This window comes from Zeugodacus cucurbitae, chromosome 2, assembly GCF_028554725.1.
Source record: "Zeugodacus cucurbitae isolate PBARC_wt_2022May chromosome 2, idZeuCucr1.2, whole genome shotgun sequence".
In the NCBI taxonomy this organism is placed as follows: Eukaryota; Metazoa; Arthropoda; class Insecta; order Diptera; family Tephritidae; genus Zeugodacus; species Zeugodacus cucurbitae.
In genome coordinates this window covers 60,612,341-60,632,921 of record NC_071667.1, presented here as the reverse complement: position 1 = coordinate 60,632,921, position 20,581 = coordinate 60,612,341, and the positions used below count along the sequence as shown (strand labels likewise).

The window sequence follows — 20,581 nt, the reverse complement described above, 5'->3', positions numbered from 1 at the left end:
TAAGTATGATGATTTCCGTTTTTCTATTGGACTTTATGCCGAATATATGGGTCAAATTGTGTGTTATCTTAATAAAAATATAGCAATAAATTGCGAGAGTATAAAATGTTCGGTTGCACCCGAATTTAGCCTTTCCTTACTTGTTTAATTTTAGATCTCTGCACAAATATTGTTGATCCAAAAACTGTTTTTTCTATCTAACATGTATATTACACATCTACTTCCATATTTAATTTTTTGTTATTTCTTTTTTGAAATTTGAAGGAATAGAAGCACACTTAAAATATAGGTCCCATTCCTCAGAATATTGAGATTCAACCTGACATTTTAAACTTAACAACTTAAAGGAAGTAATTTTTTGAGTCTGCTTATTTACTTAGGCCCTTGCGCAGACCCTTATAAATTACTTCAGATATATATAAATTAATGAATTTAAATTATTCCGTTCGTAGACATATTTTATATTTCATATATGAACACTTGTATTGGAACAGTACAATTCGCGTATGAATTTCTACAGTAATATAAGTTGATTTCGAATGTTCGAATTTCGAAGTAGCTGTGCGCATTTCATTCCATAAACCCATTTTACGTGATGGTGCGAAATCTTTTCGACAACTATTATGCTATAACTCTGTATAACAGTTGAAACTTGTGTCATTTCGAAAACGGCTTAGCGATAAAATCAAATATACCGTTATTAGTTAGGTTACAAACCAACTACGAATTCGAAATAGCATTCGCGTATTCGAAAACCGAGTACAAAGTAAAATTCAACACGACGAAAGCAATAGTACTCGCAACCAATACGAAATTGAAGTGCATAAACCTGCTTATGAGCACAGGCATTCGGCAGCAGGCCACGAGTCGTATGGTACAAACGAGAATATGCGAAACACTGAAGGAATGTTTTACAATATTCGAAAAAACCGATTGCGCTTGCTTGAGCGCCAGTTTTCGAAGAGCGTAGCATTGAGAGAGCAGAGTACAATTAGAGAGAGCTAGTATTTGAACGCAAATTAAACACAACCGAACTGCATGGTACTATTCGTAAAAATATTCTCGACTGCCAATATCACAACGCTATCCCCCCGCCCCCAAATAACGGTGATTCTAAACGAATGAGCGTTGCTTAAACGTTGATGACGAGCCTTTTAGCGACGTCGCTGCCAACGACATTGCATATGCGACTCGTACTCGCGCCATGCTCCTCGTAAGCGTACCGTTGGATTATGCCGCCAACTAATGATGGCGACTACGAATGGCGAATGTGCCGCCGCGACTATAACGAATTTGAAACGATGTGTTGCATGCTGCCGACAGCTACGTTGACAGCGGCCGACTAGCGGTTGGCAGCGTCAACGCTTTGTCCTCGCGATTTTGAGTATTTGTGAAGGCGACTTCGGAACTTCGCATTCAGTTTGAATTGTGTCCTCGTAAAGAAAGGATATTCGTTACATTGTCGTTAAGTTGTTATTATAATTTTTGAGAAGAAGCAGCAGCAATTGAAGCAAAGTCTCACCAAACCAACCAAATCTATAAAGTTAGCCCCAGCAAGCATTAAAAGAGCCAAAGCGCAACACACAAAAAAAATTCAAAAATATTATCAAATATTTTGAAAATCAAAAGCAGCAAACGACGAAATAAAAGTCCCCCTTTTTTGACATAAAAATAAATATTAAATAAAAAAAATTGATTTGCAGAAAAACAAAGCGTTCTAATATCAAATAAAATAAAACAACTTCAACCTTATTGAAAAATTACCAAAGTGTACTCGTATACATAGCAGTGTGTAGTTTGCTGAAACGCGACAATTTTCGTGAAATCAAAAATTTGCGGAAAATAAAAAACAAGAAAAAAATTGTTTTAAACATTATTTCGAAAAAAGTGTAAGTTCCCGTGTTTGAAAAAATTATATATTTCAAGTAGTTAATGTTTGAGTTAGTTAAAGATATAAATTATTAGTGAAATTGTTGTCATATTTTCTTTAATAAGTATTTATGCTTTGAAGTGGCTCGAAGAAAGTGAAAAAGTCTCCATTTAAGTGCATGAGTTGACTCTAAGTAAGCTAATATTTTTTACTGTAAGTATCTATGTTTATAGGTATGTGTGTTTATCTAGTGTTATGTAAAGTTTGACTTAAATGCTTAAACAATTATTGGGTTTAGTATTTAAAGCAAATAGGAACTTAAGAAATTCTATGAGCGTGTTGATAATCAAGCAGTATACATATGATTTAAGACACTTGGTAAGAAAAAGCAAATATTTAAAGCAAGTTCTGAAATCTTAGGTAATTTATGACAAATGCTTGAAGTTTATTTTACTTTTATTTATAATAAAAATTTAATGGTTTCTAGTAGCAAATATTAAAAAAAAATTCTGGATTTTGTAAGTAGAATTTAATTGAAAATATTAAGAATATGAAAAATGAAAAAATGAATAATACAAGTTTATAAATGAGAATAGTATAATAGAAAAATATTTATTCATATTTTTAATCAAGCTTTTCACGTTGTTATTAAGCCTAAAAAACTTACGCTGGTCTAAAGAAAAAAATCTTAAATAGTCCTATTAAATGCAATCCTCTCGGAAGATTGATTTTGAAAGTAAAGTTTTTATGTAGTAAAAATTGAATTTTTATTTTTTTTTAATTTCTCAAAAATAATATAAAATATTTTTTTGTAAAAAAATATAATTAATTAGGGGCGTTGGAGTATAATATATACGTATTAAGTCAGAGCTTGGAAGTACAGACACAATAAGTCTTTATTTATAAAATGAAAATGTAGTTTTTGTAAGTACGTAATTTAAGGTAGAAAAAGAAGAAGGAAGATAAATGAAAAAAAAAAAAACTTTATAAATTTATAATATAGATAAAAGCATTTTCATATTAAAATAATAATTTTCAGTTATTTAGAACATTTTTTTTAATAATTTTTTTAATTTCTTAAAATTCATATAAAATAATTTTTTGGAAAAAAATAAATTAATTAGGCGAATTGTAGTTTAATATAGACGACATACGTCTAGAGTTTAGCAATATATACACCATAGGCCTATATTTATAAACTTTAATTAAGTAGGTAATTCTAGGTACGAAAAGAGGAAGGACTTTGCTTATAAATGAAAAAAAAAACAAAAGAAAATTTAGAAACAAATGTCATACTAAAATAATAATTTTCAGTTATTTAGAATTTTTTTTTGAATATTTTGAATATAAAATATTAAAAAATAAAATAAATTAGGTAATTCTTCAGTTTGAATTGTATAAAATATTTAAAAATAATAATAAATTAGGTAATTCTCGGTAGGAAAAGAGGAAGGACTTTGCTGAAATAATTTGGCTCAAACATAATAATTAATAAATAATATCCTTGCTAGGAATATTTAAATTTAATATTCCATTCTCAAAAAAAAAAAAATCTAATTGCCTGAATTTCTTTTAAAAATACCTAATTCAATTATATAATACATAGTTCATTTTAAATATTTACAAAAAATTTGTCAAGTACTACATTCAAAAGTACCTATATTTATCCACTTGAAAGAAAAAATTGGAAACTGAAAATGAGCTACCGGATCAGCTTATTTTATTTAATTTTCGAATTCCAAAATTCTAAAATATTTATTTAAAAGCTTGCTATTAAATTATATACTTATTTTTCTTGTCTTGTATAAAAACGATTCACTGAAAATCGCGATGTAACAGATGAATTTTGAGTTATGTAGTACAAAATTTAAACAATTCAAAGACATCAACATACATATTTTTCATAGGTCAGTATGTACAATTTTGAAAAAAAAAAATATATTACAAATTTAAAATTAAATTATTTAAAATTTATTTGAATATTGCAAGTGTCTAAAAAACCCATTAAATAACTTAAGTAGCGAAACGGCTAATAACTACTCACATGTGTGCGTGTTTCAGCTTTAATTTCCGCATTTACATGATTTGAGATTATGTCGAGTTGCATATAAAATGAAATCGATTTTCTCAGCTGTTGGCATACTTACACACAGCTATATATTGTATATATATTATATAAGTATGTACATACGCAAAAACTCCGAGTCGGAGAAATTATGTACACGCATACACGCCCATGCAAGAGGACGAAACGCATGAGTGAGCTATATATACATATAAAGCTATATGCTAACTTATTCATATATATAGCATCAATTACATGTACATATATACTGTTATATATATACTTATATATAAGTAAAAATAATATAAAATATCTTCAATGATATATATTTTTAGCTTTTTTATACTCATAACTTGTATGTGCATGATCGTAAACCGAATCTGTAGTTGAATCCGCTTCCAGCTTCGTGTGGCGGAAGCAGCAAAGTCATTAAATGAATTCCTGTTATACGTATATACATATATATATATTTTGCTGTTATTTCTGTGAAAATTAAGTGCATAATAAAGGCAAAACAGCACAAATTGCGTACGAGCAGTTGAGGCAGGCGAAAACGAAAAATTTAAGATGAAGACACTGTGAAGTGTAGTTTCGCAGACGCTGTCGAGAGTTGTTGTTTTATTTGTTTATTTATTTTATTTTATAATATTTTTTTTTCTTCAGCGCTTTGTTGGCATTGAGCCGCCAGCATTTTCGTAAGCTTTTTAGCTGCACACACTTATCTACCTGTGCATGAGCGTGGATGTGAGAGCAGTTTAAAAATATGTTTTATATACTTCCGTATCTCTTTGTAGTATATAAAGGGGGCAATGAGTGCTAGATGCGTATCAATAACACAAAAAATAATATAAATAGATGTGAATGCGAGTGCTTTTTTATTTATAATTGAAGTATGCCTTATAAAATTTGGCAGAAATCAGGGAAGTTCATTAACATAAATATTTGAATAAGCTGTAGACAGGCAATTGATGCGGTGATTCTGTTAGATATACGGTACATATGTATATGTAGACAGCAGTTACTTAAAGTGTTGCTGCGAAAATTTTGCTTAGATGGCTAGAGTAGATTTAAAATATATTTTTAATATATGTGAGTGAATTTATGAAGGAAAATGTTTTAGAACAGCTCAGTGGCACTAATTAGCTAATGTGAGATATTTTGAATTGAGCAATTTTATACTTGCAAAGGAATTTTAAGCATATAATCAAGGTCCTTGGCATATTTTAAGAGATTAGGAAATTATTAAAATTTAGTATTAAGAATAAGTCAACTCTAGTAGAACATTACCGAGTTTACGAAGAAAAAAATTTTTTTTGTTAAATTTTTACTGATTTGTTCATTGTAACATAACCTAAATATAATAATTCATCAAAAATCCTTTTCATTTCAAATAATTGATTATCTAGAGCAATAATTATATCCACAACCACAGATATTATTCTGATGGTAAGACAACTGTGCAAAATATGTTTCAAGATAATAATATTGATATCTTTAAATTATTTATAAGATATTAAGCTCTCATTAGGAGTTATTTTAAATGACAATCTTAGAAAAAATACATGATATATCCATTATTACCTACAAACTCCCCCCACGACATATTTTCATATTTATATATTTATTTCTGCCAAAAACAATTCTATAATTGGAAATAAATGATAAATGATGTAGGATACCTTATGGTAAAAGTACAACTTTCATTCAGCTTAACTGTTAAAAAATTAATTCCAAGAATATATATGAAGACCTCTAGTTCGTTCAAAACTTGCATTAGAAAAGAAGACAGATATCGTCGCCATCTCTAATAGACTTCTGAAAACACCATAGGTTGTAGAAAATTAATTATTGTTATTGTAATTAGCTTCAATATATTTGGTGTACAACTTTGCTTCCACCGTTTTTTTTTTTTTTTGTAAATTTAAGGCTTTTTTTGTGTAAGAAAGGTTACAAATCTCGAAGAGCCGCAGCCGCACTTTTCTTGGAATTAAAACAGAAAAGCAAAATTTCCCGCAAATGTCGAAAATTCATCTCAATAAGTGACATTTTCAGTTGAGAATAAGTTTGGGATGCAAACAGATCTCTACAAATATTTTGTTGGGTTAATGTTGACACAAATGTCCAAGATCGATATAAAACGATTTAATCGATTTAATCGACCAGTGCTTGACCCTAGAGACATCTATTGGAAAACGGCGGAAGCAAAGTTGTAAAATTAATATTTAGTTTATTATTTAGAATCAATAAATATTACATTTAATAATTCTAAAAATATTTATAGAGCCTTTAAAACACTTACTTTCACTCAAAAGCCACTTCAAATTAGTTTATATTGCTTATTATGTCATATTCTATATACAATAGATAGTATTATATTAAGTTAACGAAGAATTCTTAAATTTAAGGAAAATTGAATGAGAAACTAGAATTATTGGTCTGTGATAAGTGGATGTCATGTCATATTTTTATAGTGAAAGTCATCAAAAAGTATAAGCAAAAAATCAAACTTTTAACAAAAAAACCAACATTTTAAGCTTGTTAAAGCATAAACGCTACTAAAACAAAACAGAAAACATCCAAGCAGTTCGGTTTCATAAACACAAAAAAAACATATTGAAAAACTTCTCAAAAAAGGTGCATATTAAAATATATAAATCAAATTATTAGACAAAATATAAAACAAAAAAAAAAAAAACACAACACAAAGCGTTAAGACGCATTAAATCAAAATCAAATATTTTCATATAATCGTGAGAATCAAACAACCGCGTGTGCACAAAATACAAAAAAAAACACACACTGCAACAACACTTGCATACAAAAGCAAAGTCAAACACCAATCAAACAAACAAACAAACGAAAGAACGAAATCGCGCAGCCCAATTGAAAATAATAAATAGCCACAATAACCGCCACCGCCGCCGCAGACGATACAGTAAACATGTTGGCGATGCCGACTCTCATGATGCCAGCCACAGCACAAATGACGATCAGCAGCCAACCCCTGTCGGTGGGTGCGCCGCACGCCAAGCCCTACGAAACGAAGCTGCTGACCATTCATCAATCGCATATGCAGCAGTCGCATCATCAGAGCAACGCTGCCGTTGCTGTTAGCAAACAACAACAACAGCAGGCACAACAACAGGCCGCTGCCGCTCAGCAAATGTCAGCCAATCAACAGGCTGTTGTACAACAACAGCAGCAGCAGCAACAGCAGCAAGCCGCCCAAGTGGCGCATCAGCAACAACAAGCTGCTGTTGTGGCACAACAACAGCAACAACAAGCCGCCGCCGCTGCTGTAGCTCAACATCATCAGCAGCAACAAGCTGCAGCCGCCGCTGCAGCAGCTGCTTGTGTGGCCCAGCAGCAGGCTTGCGTGGCAGTGCAACAGCAGCAGCAGCAGCAACAACAACAGCAATATCAAATACACTCGCAGCAGCAGTCGCCGCAGCAGGTGATGAGCAGCAGTTCGCCAAAGCAAGGTGAGTGGGGCATTGTGGAAGTCGTTTCTTTTCAAGAGATATCTATGTGTGTGTTGTTGTTATTGCTTATATAAAATGTTCTTAGAAAATCATAAATCTAACGATTCAATTTTAATGCGCATTTTAATACAAAAATTGCCAATAAATATCTTCCTTTAATTATCCATTTCATTTTCAATTTCCAGCTCAAATATCTTTACAATTGTTTTCATAATAAAATTTATGATATAACGTTTAATTGTCTATTCTACAATAAGTGAAGAAAATCTTCATTACTTGAACACATTTGTGACTAATAATTACAAAATATGCAGCTTAAGTTATTACTTGTAGATAAATTTCTAATCACCGAAGTTAGCATTAAAATGATTCTTTATTGTATCTGCATGACAATTTATTGTTGTGTGACAGCCGGTAGAATATTTGAGTATACTGAGAATAAATAGTCGTGAAGTAGTTAGATTCTTAATTGCCACAAATTTATTAACGCATCACTGAAATTCAGATTATTGTTACTTATTAGTGAATAGTCAACATCATACACTTCGAAGACCTTTCTATGATTTTTGCTACGCCTTTATCTCTTTTGTGACAAATTTTCTTTTAAGCAGACCAATTGACTGCCTTGATATCGTTAGCTAGAATTAAAATTTTTGTTTCGAAAATACTTGCTTAGATGCCATTAATACAAGGAGGCATATAATCTTACTTATAAAACTATATTTTAGTACACAATAATATATATAACTAGCAGACGTTAACTAGACGTTGTCCTGCATGATATTTCAATATATTAAGATTTAATGATATAATTGGAATCCATATATGATTGGATTGAATTGATTGATTTGGTTCACCGATAAAAAATTATAAAACATTTCCAAATCAGTGGTATAAACCTATAAGCGGTTTCAGTAACAATCATAACGCCATCTATTTTTGGTAAATATAAAATAAAAAAAAATTATGAACTTAAAACTAATTAAATGCACCATTTAAATTGGACCGAATGGTGACTACAAACAATTTTCGAATCCACCTGAAACAAACCAAAAATGTGTCATTCAAATCTCTCCAGCCGTTTAGGAGGAGATCAGTGTCATACACACGAATAGATGACTTTTTTTATATAAATATATATGAAGGCGATAGAATCGAGCAGCTGTATTCTACCATTAAAATTTCAAGAATTATTGACCCTTTCCTATTTCATTTTTACAAAATATTTTCTACAGCAACACTATTGCTGAACTGCTGATTTGAAATGCTTTAAAGAAAACTTCATAATTGTAAGCTTTTCCATATTAATTTCTTAAAATTCTCTGTTAAAGATATGATTACAATTCAAGTGCAGCCTAATCATGCACTGGTAAGCAGTTCCCCAAAACTAATGAAAACTTAAGACCTCCATCATATCAGCAAGCGCATTTTCCAGAGAAATATATTTCGCCACAACGATGTGCGAGCGCAGAATTCGCTCTAATCTTTTCAGTGATGTTATGGAAAAATTCTTTGTAAATTAATTGAAACAAGTAAGGAAAGCTCGGGTGCAACCGCACATTTTATACTCTCGCAATTTTTCGTTTTATTAAGATAACACACAATTTGATCAATTTGATCCATATATTCGGAATAAAGTCCAATAGAATAACGAAAATTATCGCATATAGTATATGAGGGTTGAGGTAATTGCAGAATCGATTTCACTCATTTTCACCACTAATATACATTATATCTAAAATTGTATGCTAAGCTATATGGGAGCTAGAGGAAGTTATGGCCCGATTTTAACCATTTTTGGTACAGAGACATACTATTAAAGAAAATTTCCTCTGAATTAAATTGAGAGATTTACCCACATTTTCGGTGAAAAATTACCCATAAACATTGAGTTCTTCATGTTCGATATCCGGGGCCTTGAAAAGTTATAGTCCGATTTCGAACATTTTTCAACAATTAATGCCACTATGATCTGTGTATTTGTGTAAAGTTTTATTCCGCTACCTTAATTGATTCCTTATGTATTTATTATAAAGTGATGGAATGAGATGGAATTCAAAATTGAGTTATATGGAAAGTAGTCGTGGTTGTAACCCGATTTCGCCCATTTTCCACACGTCTCAGAATGTCAAGAAAGTATTATACCAAATTTTAAGTGGGCGATGCCACACCCATTTTCCATTTTTTTTTTTTTAATCTGAGTGTAGCTACTCTCCGCTGCCATTTCTTCTGAACAATTTAGTGTTTCTGACGTTTTCCGTTAGTGAGTTAACGCCCTTTAAGTAATTTTCAATCTAACCTTTGTATGGGAGGTGGGCGTGGATATTATCCCATTATATCTATTTGTACGGTGTGTGTGCCCCATTACAGTAAGAGAAGTGACTGCAGATAGTTTATGAAGTTGAAGTTGGTTAACGACTAAGAGTAATGGTACCGACTCGGCGACATTTCTAAGCTAATTTGAAGGCACGGTAAAATAATTGAAATATCTGTCTGCGACTTCCAATTTAAAGTACGACTTTTCAATGAACATGATTCCGTACCAAATGAGTACGGCAATTATATCAACTATATAGACGATAGAACGGCCTGAGTGGCATACACCTGCACTGCACTTAAAGCCTTATCAAATATTTAAAGTGAGCCAGCGCAACACATACGGACCACTTTTGCGCGGTCACAATGCCAAAGATGGCTGTGTATAAGTACCCAACCAACAACAACAACAACACAAACAAACAAAACCAAATATAAGCCAACCGAATGGCAGATTAAAATCTGTAAGAATTTCACGTACAAGCAATGTTTGTTAAATCAACTGATGCCCAAAATGCCTGTGCAACCAAACGGTGATTGCTTGCCGTGCGCCACACCCACCACTAGCCAACAAACAGCGGATTTAGCTAAGAGAGGACTGTGTGGGGTACGTGGCCTCATATTTACTTGTAAAATCACCCACATACAAACATGCATAACTGTTTTTATTCGTATATACATATGTGTGTGTGGCAAGTACAGCGTTTCGGTTTGGACTGACTGACTGACTGCTTGGCTTGCCTGACATGTGGAAAATTAAACGAAAATCAATTTGAAATTATTGTCGATTTCCAGATGCTATTGATTTTGAGAGGGTGTCGTGCGGTGCAGTGGCGGGAGGGCTGGCTGATTTTGTTGGCACTGGCATTAGCGTTGGCATGGCATCAATAGCTGGAATAAGTACAGCAAGCATCCTACTTGGACGCTTCGTTGCCTCAACTTAACGAAAGACAAACGAAAACAATTCGCAAAGAAAATAAGACAAACAAATAGCAAAGTGAAGTAAAGTAGAAAAGGAGAAACAAAAAAAAGACAGAAGCAAAATAAACAAGAAAAGCTGAAGTCAAAAGTTGTAGCCAACTATGACGGTTAGTAAGTAAGACGAAGACGCTGAGGTGGTGAATGGCTGTCAGGGGGCCGGGGGGTGCGTGTGGATATTGATAAAGAAAAGCTGGTGAAAGCATTTGAGAGCAAGTGAAAGCCCAGTCAAGAGCAGGCGATCCGAGTCAAGCCAAGTCAGCAAGTCCAGCGCGCAGACCGAAACAGATCAAAACCTAACCAAATAGATTTGTGTGAGGCGGGCGATGGCAAGTGTGCGCAGCAGGAAATAGCAAAATGCGAAAAAAATTGTTGAACCAAAATTTGATTGAAAGCGGCCAATGGCATATAGTAAAAGTGGTAGCGCTGTGTGGGTTTCAATTTCATTTGTCTGCGCTACAATCGCTAATACATAGTGTATATGTATGTATGTATGTATGTATTGTACATATGTACTTTGCTTCCATATTGACTCGAGCATGCCAGATTGCTGCTTAACGGTAATTTAATTTGCAGTTCAATGGGATTTAATGCATAGCAACTGCACGAGCTGTAAGTAAACACGCAGACACATATATATATTCATATATATATTTATGTGTCAAGCAAGGAGTCAGCATATCAGCCTAATTTCTGTACACGCTCAACCTTCATTGGCTTTGTACGAGACTTTGCTGGTAAACATATTAAACTGGCTACTGGCTGCTGCTACTGCTGCCATCGCCTTTTTTCATCCTTCTTTGCTTGAGCAGGCTCTGCTTGAGTGCTTACAAAAATATTTTCGCATAATGCCATATGTATCGCTTTGCTCTTCGATGCTTGACGTGATTGCACTTGAAATTGAAACTGAAATTGTTTGCACTACAACAACGAACACACAACTGTACATATGTACAAGTGTATTTTTTCTTAACACACACACATACACATACACACACGAGTACAAGAAGCATATGTTTATATAAGCTTATTACTTGTATGCAAATTTGTTGTTGTTGTTTAGTCCTGTAGTCCTTTTGAAAGAAAATCAATAAGCTGCTGCATGAAACAACAAAATCTGTCAATAAACGCTTGTTTACAAATGCATAAAAAGCTAAACAAAAATAGATCTAACGCATACATACACACAGTACTGTTATATAATATCGACTTCAAGCAGCTGTTGGCTTTAAAATACACTTGTGTAGTAAATTGCTGTCAACCATGGCCATTGAGCATTGAGTATTGACCAAAAATGTTGTAAGCTCGAAGTGCGTTCACACACACACATACATATATATATACATATATACCCACATAGGTATACTCTAGTGACAAAAACTTGTTGTTGTTATTGTTATTGTTGTCGAATTTCACAAGAAATATCTGCTCTCCAGCAAATATTTACAGACTTCAGTGCGTAAGTGTTTTGCTATCGTTGCGTAAGTGCTGCAACTCGAGTGCGGTGTATTGTGTTCTGTTGTTGTTGTAGTTGTTGACAGCATGCGCTTGTTGTTGCTTGGCATGTTGCAACAAATATTAACAAATTCAATGAATTGTGTGTATGTCTGCGTTGAGGATTTTATTTTATTTTACACAAAAAATACACAACTGTGTTGGTCAGCTTGTATCTACTCTTATTTGATTATACTGGAGAGAGAGAGTCTAAACGTTTTTGCATGACGTAACAGCAAAAATATTGCTTGCAACTTAAGAACTTTAACTGACATATGGAGAGCGTACGCTGTCTATATAAATCGATTGGACATGATGCAAAAAAAAAAAAAAAATAAAACTAACTGAGTGATATGCATATTCAGTATTTATTGGGGAGATCTCATATTTTCTTATACTATTGATTTAATGAAAATTCAGTATTTAGTGCTTAGACTTACAAAAACCTACTGATAAATGGATAACCTGCTAATTTAAGTAATGTTATATTATAAAACATGACCCTGGTAATTAAAGAACGAAGCTAAACTTTTATAATAAACTCAGATTGTAATGCCCAGCATCTTCTATATAGCTAACATATATAATTTGGTGGTCATGGTCACTCGGCTTCATATGGATTTCATTCTGTCAGCTTCGTTAGTTGATCATGCTGTAGTTGTACGATCTTTATTTACAACTTTTTTAAAAATTTCAGCACTTAGAGGTTTGGTAGGATTTAAAACGACATATCTGTTGTCGAACTTGGACTTCTTTCCAGAAATATACTGGGTGTATTTGAAGTGAAAAGACAAAAGTTTGTTTCCCAACCCACTGCTTTCTTTTATTTACTACATTTAGGCGATTTCGTTTATATAAAAATAAAACTTTTTCGAGGATTTATAGAAATTTCCATCATATAACTACAGCTTGTAGATCAGCAGAAAATTTCAAATATTTGCATATACCTTATTAAAGAAATTGGATGTGACTTGTATCCATTAATATTGCTCATAAAAAGTCTAAAATTTTCTATTTCAACACATGTTGACATTTAAGAGAGTGTCGACTCAATTAATACCTAATTGTGTTGCAATGAACTAAATTGATACACAATTTACTAATTTTCAATTAATTAATTGCCTATAGTGCTTGTTTTCGAGTTTACAAGTCGATACTATCTATTTAGCCATTTAAGTTCATTTCAATCTAGCCCATGATCTTTGTGACAGAACCAAGTTGAATACGTTTAAAGTCAATTTAAACATTATTGTTAAATTTAATTGCGGTTAATTAAGACAAAATTAGCTATAGCCTTTTTACACAGGAGCTAATAGATCAATTAACCGACCTCTGCTCGATTCAAAAGCTTATTAAGAACGATTTACCATATAAAATAAAAATCTACATTAAAGTTTAATTGAATTTTAATAGACTTGAAAATGAAAGGCAACTCTGCGACAAAGACGCACGATATACGATAATTTTTTGATAATAAAAGCTACGGTAGATGTCGCTGGTGAAAAATATCAATCCGCTGATGAAACTTACCAACTTCTTATGAAAAGCAAAATTAAAAATGTATAACAGCTGATCGGTTATCGAGTAGCCGGCAGTGTGAAGGGCAAAAAAGGGTTTCTCAATAAAAATCTTTGGCTATGTAAAAATGCTATTACTAAATTTATATATTTATATATATTTTTTTTATTTACTTAGAAAATCTCGTAGTGCTCATATATCTAATAATTAAATATTAATATAAAAAATTATATATTCTTCTGAAAATCATTTCAAGAAGCAAGCCATGATTGGCAAACATAAAAGCATGCTAGGATTATTGCACATAATTTTTAATTTCTAAGCGTCAGTGCTTTTTTCTTTTAACTGTAAGAGGAACTAACGAGATTTTGCAAAATATAAGAAGCTTTTAACTCCTCGTAGAAGACTTATAAATGTTAGCTTTTACTAAAAACTAACATATCACATATTCCACTCTTTTAAATTTTTATTATCACAATTTTCACTAAAATTCCAACTATTTCATATTTGATTGCAGCACGCTTACGAAAAGTCAGCAAAAACTAAAAAAAGAAATAATAATAATATTTTTATTTCATTTGCTAGTATATATGTATATATAAATGCGAGCAAGCATATATTCCAACATTTTACGATCATCATATTATTTTATTTTATTTTATTTTGCGCATATTCTGCTAACACATGCATTTGCAGTGAAGTATAAAATTTATGATGCTCAGGACAATGACATTTTCTACTTCAATGATTTTTGTGAATACGATAAATTCATATAAATACAGACACACATATGTAGATGTATGTGTGACTCTAGCTGTATTGTTGTATATTTATTCTGCAGCATTTAAATGGAAACGTTTAGGAATGTATTTGTAGTGTTAGTATATATGCTTGTATGTATGTATATCTGTGTTGGTAACTCTGATTTTTTGCAATTTCATGAGTGAGTAAGCGGTAAACTAACAGTGTATACAGGAAGAGAGTGCAAAAGATAGAGGAATTGCTATGTCTGTAGTGTGGATTGGGAAAGTGTAAATGAGAAAAATTGCAAAAATTTCAGTACTGCATTATTTACATGCGCATAGCTGTATGTGTGGTAAATGCATATGTAATTTAAATATATATTATATTACATAATATTTGGACAGCAACTATTTGGTGTTTTCATGTGTGGAAAATATATATTATAAATATATGTATATATATACAGAGCATAAACACATGAGCATGAAACCTCTCATACAAGCGCTTACATGTATGCTACATATAACTTCGTATATCTAATATTGCATATGTTAAATGAAATGTTTTCGATAATAATTGATTAAATATTAATCGCCTTATTTAAAATTCAAATGTTACATTATTATTGGTTAGAAATTAATTTTTGATATGTCACACACGCATACACACATACACACTCGGGTTAACATATAAGCATTAATACAAGCACGCATGTATATTTAAGCTGACCAATTACGTCAACAGCTGTCCGTTGTAGCAAAGCATATGTTCATGACTATGTATATACCCACATTGAACTAAGTCCATAAGCTGCTTCAGCGTTGGTTATTAAACTAAATTTTTGCCCAAAAATAAAAATCAATAATTTGAGTAAATATTCATTGCATTTAAGTTCAACTTTCAAACAACTAATGCCAGCTTAAAACTGCTGCTGAAATATTAATTGAAAATGCTATGCGAAAAACCCTAAAGTGTAGCATACAAATAATTATTGCAGCAACATGTTTTGTTCAGTTTACTGAAAGCCTTAAACATTAAGCTTTAATAGCGGCTAAAATAAATAAAAAAAACATATTTCAGAAAAATTTATATTTCTCCACATATTTCAATAGAGTCCATGGTTAAAGTTTAATGCTGTTGGTATTTCGAAAATTAAATTATTTATGTAAAATTGTATTTTTTAAACAGTTTTTGGCTTTTGTTTCATACAAAATACCTGCTGTTGCGGTTGTGCGGTTAAAAGTGACGCAAAAAAATTGAATTAATATATAATTAATACAAACGGCGTACATTTTTCAGCAGCTTGTTAACGCGCATTTTTTATTTTTTTTCAAAAGTTTTGCACACGTCTAACGCTTGTCAGCGCAATATTGCATTTGGTTAGATACATATGCATTTTTGCTGCCGCTGCTGTTAATTATTGCAATTTTTTGTTGTTTTTGTATTTTTATTTTTCACATTACTATGTGATAAAGCGTATACTTAAGCTAGTGACATAAATATTGGCTTTGGTTGAAAAAGCTTTGCGGTCTGCCGATTTGGACATACATATGTATATAAGACCCCATTAGTAAATATATTTCATTGCGTTGAAGAGACACTAAAGCGTATATAATCATATGAATTGTTAGTATGGACTATAGTACAACAATTTATTATCGAAAAGGCATATATTTTCTTTCAATTTAAATATTACAAGTTTTTTGTATTGAACAGTGTGGTACTGGGCGTATACGTAATATGTGCATTTTCGAAGAAAATAATAAATATTTAATTAAATTCTTTGAATAATAGATAATCGCGTTGAACAATTTCATACGCGAAATAAGTGTTTTTTTTTATTTACTTCGTGTACACGGTGCGTATACGTAACTTTTTACTGGCGACCACTGAAGGGTTTTCGAAAATCGCCTGTTTTTCAGCCGCAAATTCTTGGGTATAAAACCTACCTACGTTCAATCTTCAATCAGCTATATCTTCGAAAATTTTGGAAAATTTCACTTAAAATTTTAAAGGAACATTCTTGAATAGTTATAGGTTCGAATTAAATAAAAAAAAATCGAATTTTTGAAACCAAGAATGGAGGGGGTCACCTTAAATAGCGTTAAAATATTATCCAAAAATATCAAATCAATCCGAGTGATATTTTAAGAGATATACCCTTTGGATGCTCCGTCCATCAGGCCTAAACGCATTTATTTCAAAACTCAATCGAAATGTTATAAAGCGATTTTGTTCAAATTTTGCTCACATCTTTGGAATAACATTATCTAGTTAATGAAAGAAGAATTTTGTATATTTTTAATATAACAATTTTTTTCGATCCAACATATGCCGAAAATTTGACCAAAAAAGAGAGTTTTTTTTTTAAATCTGTCAAAAAATCAAATACAATATTTTCTTTTTTCCTTCATTCATTAACTGTGGTAATCTAATGGCCAGTTAGCCATAGCTAAAGATCAGTCCTATTTCTTGATTTAACTCACCTAAGTATAGTCATGATATCATGTAAGTACTCAATAGCTTGTTGAACCTTCCTGCTGGATACATGGAGTAATCGGATGATTTTTATTAATGTGATAATGAAAAAGTGGCAAAAAATTTGTTTGTTACGTTCACAATGTTTGTTCAGAGTCCACAATATAAGTTCAAGTCTTCAGTTAAAAAAACAATACTTATTTGCCTCATGACCGAAGGTGATTTAAAATTTAAATTTTAATTTACATTTTTTTTGCAATTATTATTGACTCATACGTATTCCCATTAGATCGTTATACAAAGTTAATATTTTTGCTATCAATACAAAATAACTTTAAATTACAATATTTATAAAATTTATTACTTACTAAAAACAGCTTATGACCTGGATTGTTAAATTATAAATGTCCTACTAAAGACGTATGTAAATGATGTCCAAGTGGATAGAAAACCAATAAAATAGGATTTGTTTACGTATAAAATGTTTACTTTTAAATATTTAACCGAGGCGACAAGATAAAGAGATTTGAAAACAGAACTGATAAAGATTATGATAAGGGGTTAGGTGGGTTGCAAAATTTCAAAATTCTTTTTTCCTTCGTTCATTAACTAGATTTATCCAGGCATTATCGACATGTTTTTGGTTTATTGATGTTGGATGAACCAATCATGAGTTATGATGTCCACCGCAAGTGCTTTTTTGGGAGACGTCATGGAAGATGAGGTGCCAACGGCTGAGTTTTCGAAACTTTTAAATAAAAATTTCTTAAAATACTGTCGTAAATATTTCTCTTTGATACGCTGAATTGTATATATTTAAAAAAATTGTAAAAATACCCTTGTTTTTAACCGCTGAAACCCACCTAACTCCTTAACTGAAAATAATTTCTACAACCATGAAAAATCATATTATATATGAAATAAAAGTTGCTTCCTTGTACTTATTCAACCTAAATCCCAGAAAACTTGTATACAAAGTTTATTTCGCATCACTGGGCGTATACGTAACTTTTTTTTCAAAATTTCAATGAATCTGTGCGCTTGAAATATTATATTCACGGAAAGAAAAAAACGATTTTAATTTCCTCATTCACGAAGTAATATAATTTGCCGTGAAATAATTCTACATTAATTTAAGGTTTTTTGTTGAGCAGTTTGTACCATCTTACTAACCTTTTGATAACCATAACTCCTTACAAAAAATATGTTTGCTTTTTCGCGCTTTAAAAATAATTAGGCGCCTATGTTATTACCAAGAAAAAAAATGTCTACGCTACAACTAAAAATTATTGCATTAAGCATGCATTTAATCATCCAGCTTATAGCCAACAATATCATTTGGGCTGCACCCCTAACTTGTCTGCTGCTACAATCAATGCATTCTTAGTCTTCCATATGCAACGCATAGTCTTCCAGCAGCAGCATAGTTAGAGCGCTGTTCATTCAATTTACGTTATCCGCTTTGTTGGTCCCACGCATTGTACGCCTCCATTGCAACGCTGCGCCGTTAGGTTAGCGCTTACGGCTGTCTTTGTTTTTTTTTGCGCCATCATTTGCTGGGTCGTACGCTCATTTGCCCTATTCAATCGTTTGATCAGCGCGCACTTCCTCCACGCCTTGCTATAGCCTTTCTTAGTGGTATTGCTGTTGCTGTTGCTGTTGTTGTTGTTGTTGCTGCTGAAACGCCTGTCGTGCGCAGTGTCATTATCATTATTGTCGCCATTAAGTTTGTCTACTGCGGAGGCAGTGTCGCGGAACAGCTCGGCTGCTCGCAGTGGCTCCCAGCATGTTGGTTGTCCTTACAACCGACGCCGCCTCATTTCACTGAGCACACACATTTCGCTTATCGGCCCACAACACTGGTGACCGCTGCGCACACGCACACGCACACACACACAGACACACAGACATATATGCAACTGAGCTGTTCCAGTTACTTTGCACTGCAATATCCGCGCGGCCTCACTCAATTCGCCCACTTTCAATTAACTCTGTGCATACATGTGACTCTCTGTGTATATGCTGGCGCATGTGTGCTTATGTGCGCGCTTATCTGTTATAGCGTGTCCTTTTTGCCACACGCCAACGTGTGTCCTCTTTGCGCCAATATGTCTTCTACACCCACACGCGGCGTTCGCTTGCTGAATTCTTTCCGCGCCACTGATACTCTTCACGCTCGTGCCTCTGCCTTCTTCTGCTTCTGCTTCTACTTCAGCTTGTTGTTGTTGTATGCGTTATCTTGCATTGCGCGCCCTTGCAATTTTTTTGTTGTTGTCGTTTGTTGCTATATTTACTCGACACTTGCTGCACAAATGCGCTGCCACCAACATTTTCTCGACGCTTCCTCGCTTTTCATTTTTTTCGCGTTGCGTTTTTCTCAAATTGAAGCTATATATCAATTGAGGCGGCTAAAAGCAGCCGATTCTTTTCTCTTAACAAACTTTTATGTTCTTGCTGCAGTTATGGCAGCACACATGCACCGAAGTGTGTGTGTGTGCCTCGTTTCATGTCCTTATTGTTGTTTATCATTTTGTTTCGTCGCTTCTTTTGCAGCATAATTTACGATATATACATGTCGGATTTTTTCCACTGTTGTTGTCATTGTTGTTGCTGTTTTTATTTATGCGCGCACATTCTCACGCGCTGTCATTATTGCCAGCGCCACTTGCCGTTCGCTACTTTGTATCCATTATCGCTGTGTCCTCTTGGCCATCGCCATGTCAATGCTGTTTGCTCCTTTCTCGTCGTCCTTTCCTTCGCTGGCCAATGTATCGTGTACTGCTTCCACTTCATTGACGTTTGTGTGCGCCTTTGCTTATGGGATTTCATTTATTTGCTATTAACCTGTCATTGTTCATTTTTTATTGTGCGGTTAGTTGAACTTTTTCATTTCTTCGCCATTTAATTTATGTGTCTGCCTCATGCTTAGCTTTTAAATGCGCCGTACTTTGCAGTCATATTTTTTTTTGTTCGCTATTGAAAGGGGTGAAGACTTTAAAGCGCGAGAAATGCTGTTTTTTTCTTATTATAAAATTTATTTTTAGAGGAGAATTGTAAACTAAATTGTCTGACAAAGTAAATTATGAACAGAAAATCTTAAAAAAAAAATGTTTAATTTTTTAAAATAATTTTTTGTTGTTAAAAATGCTTCATAAAGTCTAAGAAATACGAAAATCATCTTCAATAATATTATTATTTTATCAATTTACTTTCAATGTTTTTTTATATCGAGGTACTAAAAGAAAAATGTGTTATCGAGTAATTCTAACGGATCTCAGCTGTCTAACTCACTTCCAGAATTTCAAAGATTTTACTTTAGTAAGCTCCAAAATCACTTTTCCTCTACCATCTCAACAAAAAAAAGTTCTTTAGGTATAACTTTATCCAACTACCAACCATCTTTCAATCAAAATCAGCTTTAGAATACTTTGCTCGAACGATTTACAAAACACACCATACTTGATTTAATATATACATTGGAACTGATAGTATATTTTCCAGTTGTTCTAACTAAGCATAACCTCATTAAATCTAACCAATATCTTAATTTGAAACAATTTTATCTATTGAATATGCTTTTTAATATCAATTTGTGTCTCCATTTCTTCATCAAACTCTGTTCCAGCGACCCTCTAT

General features: G+C 32.6%; 1 protein-coding gene across 8 annotated transcripts in view; it reads left to right on the top strand.

Moving 5' to 3' along the window:
• LOC105217141 (cytotoxic granule associated RNA binding protein TIA1) overlaps positions 1–20,581 on the top strand; it is a 192,988-nt gene that overhangs the window by 48,367 nt on the left and 124,040 nt on the right. For 3 of the 8 annotated variants that reach the window (XM_054230216.1, XM_054230222.1, XM_054230227.1), the window contains exon 1: positions 6,335–7,417. The exons of the other annotated variants lie outside the window; for them this stretch is intronic. In XM_054230216.1, coding sequence (XP_054086191.1) covers positions 6,877–7,417 — 541 coding nt within the window. In that variant the 5' untranslated portion in view covers positions 6,335–6,876. Of the gene's footprint in view, positions 1–6,334; positions 7,418–20,581 lie in introns of those variants that run through there. 8 annotated transcript variants of the gene reach the window in all.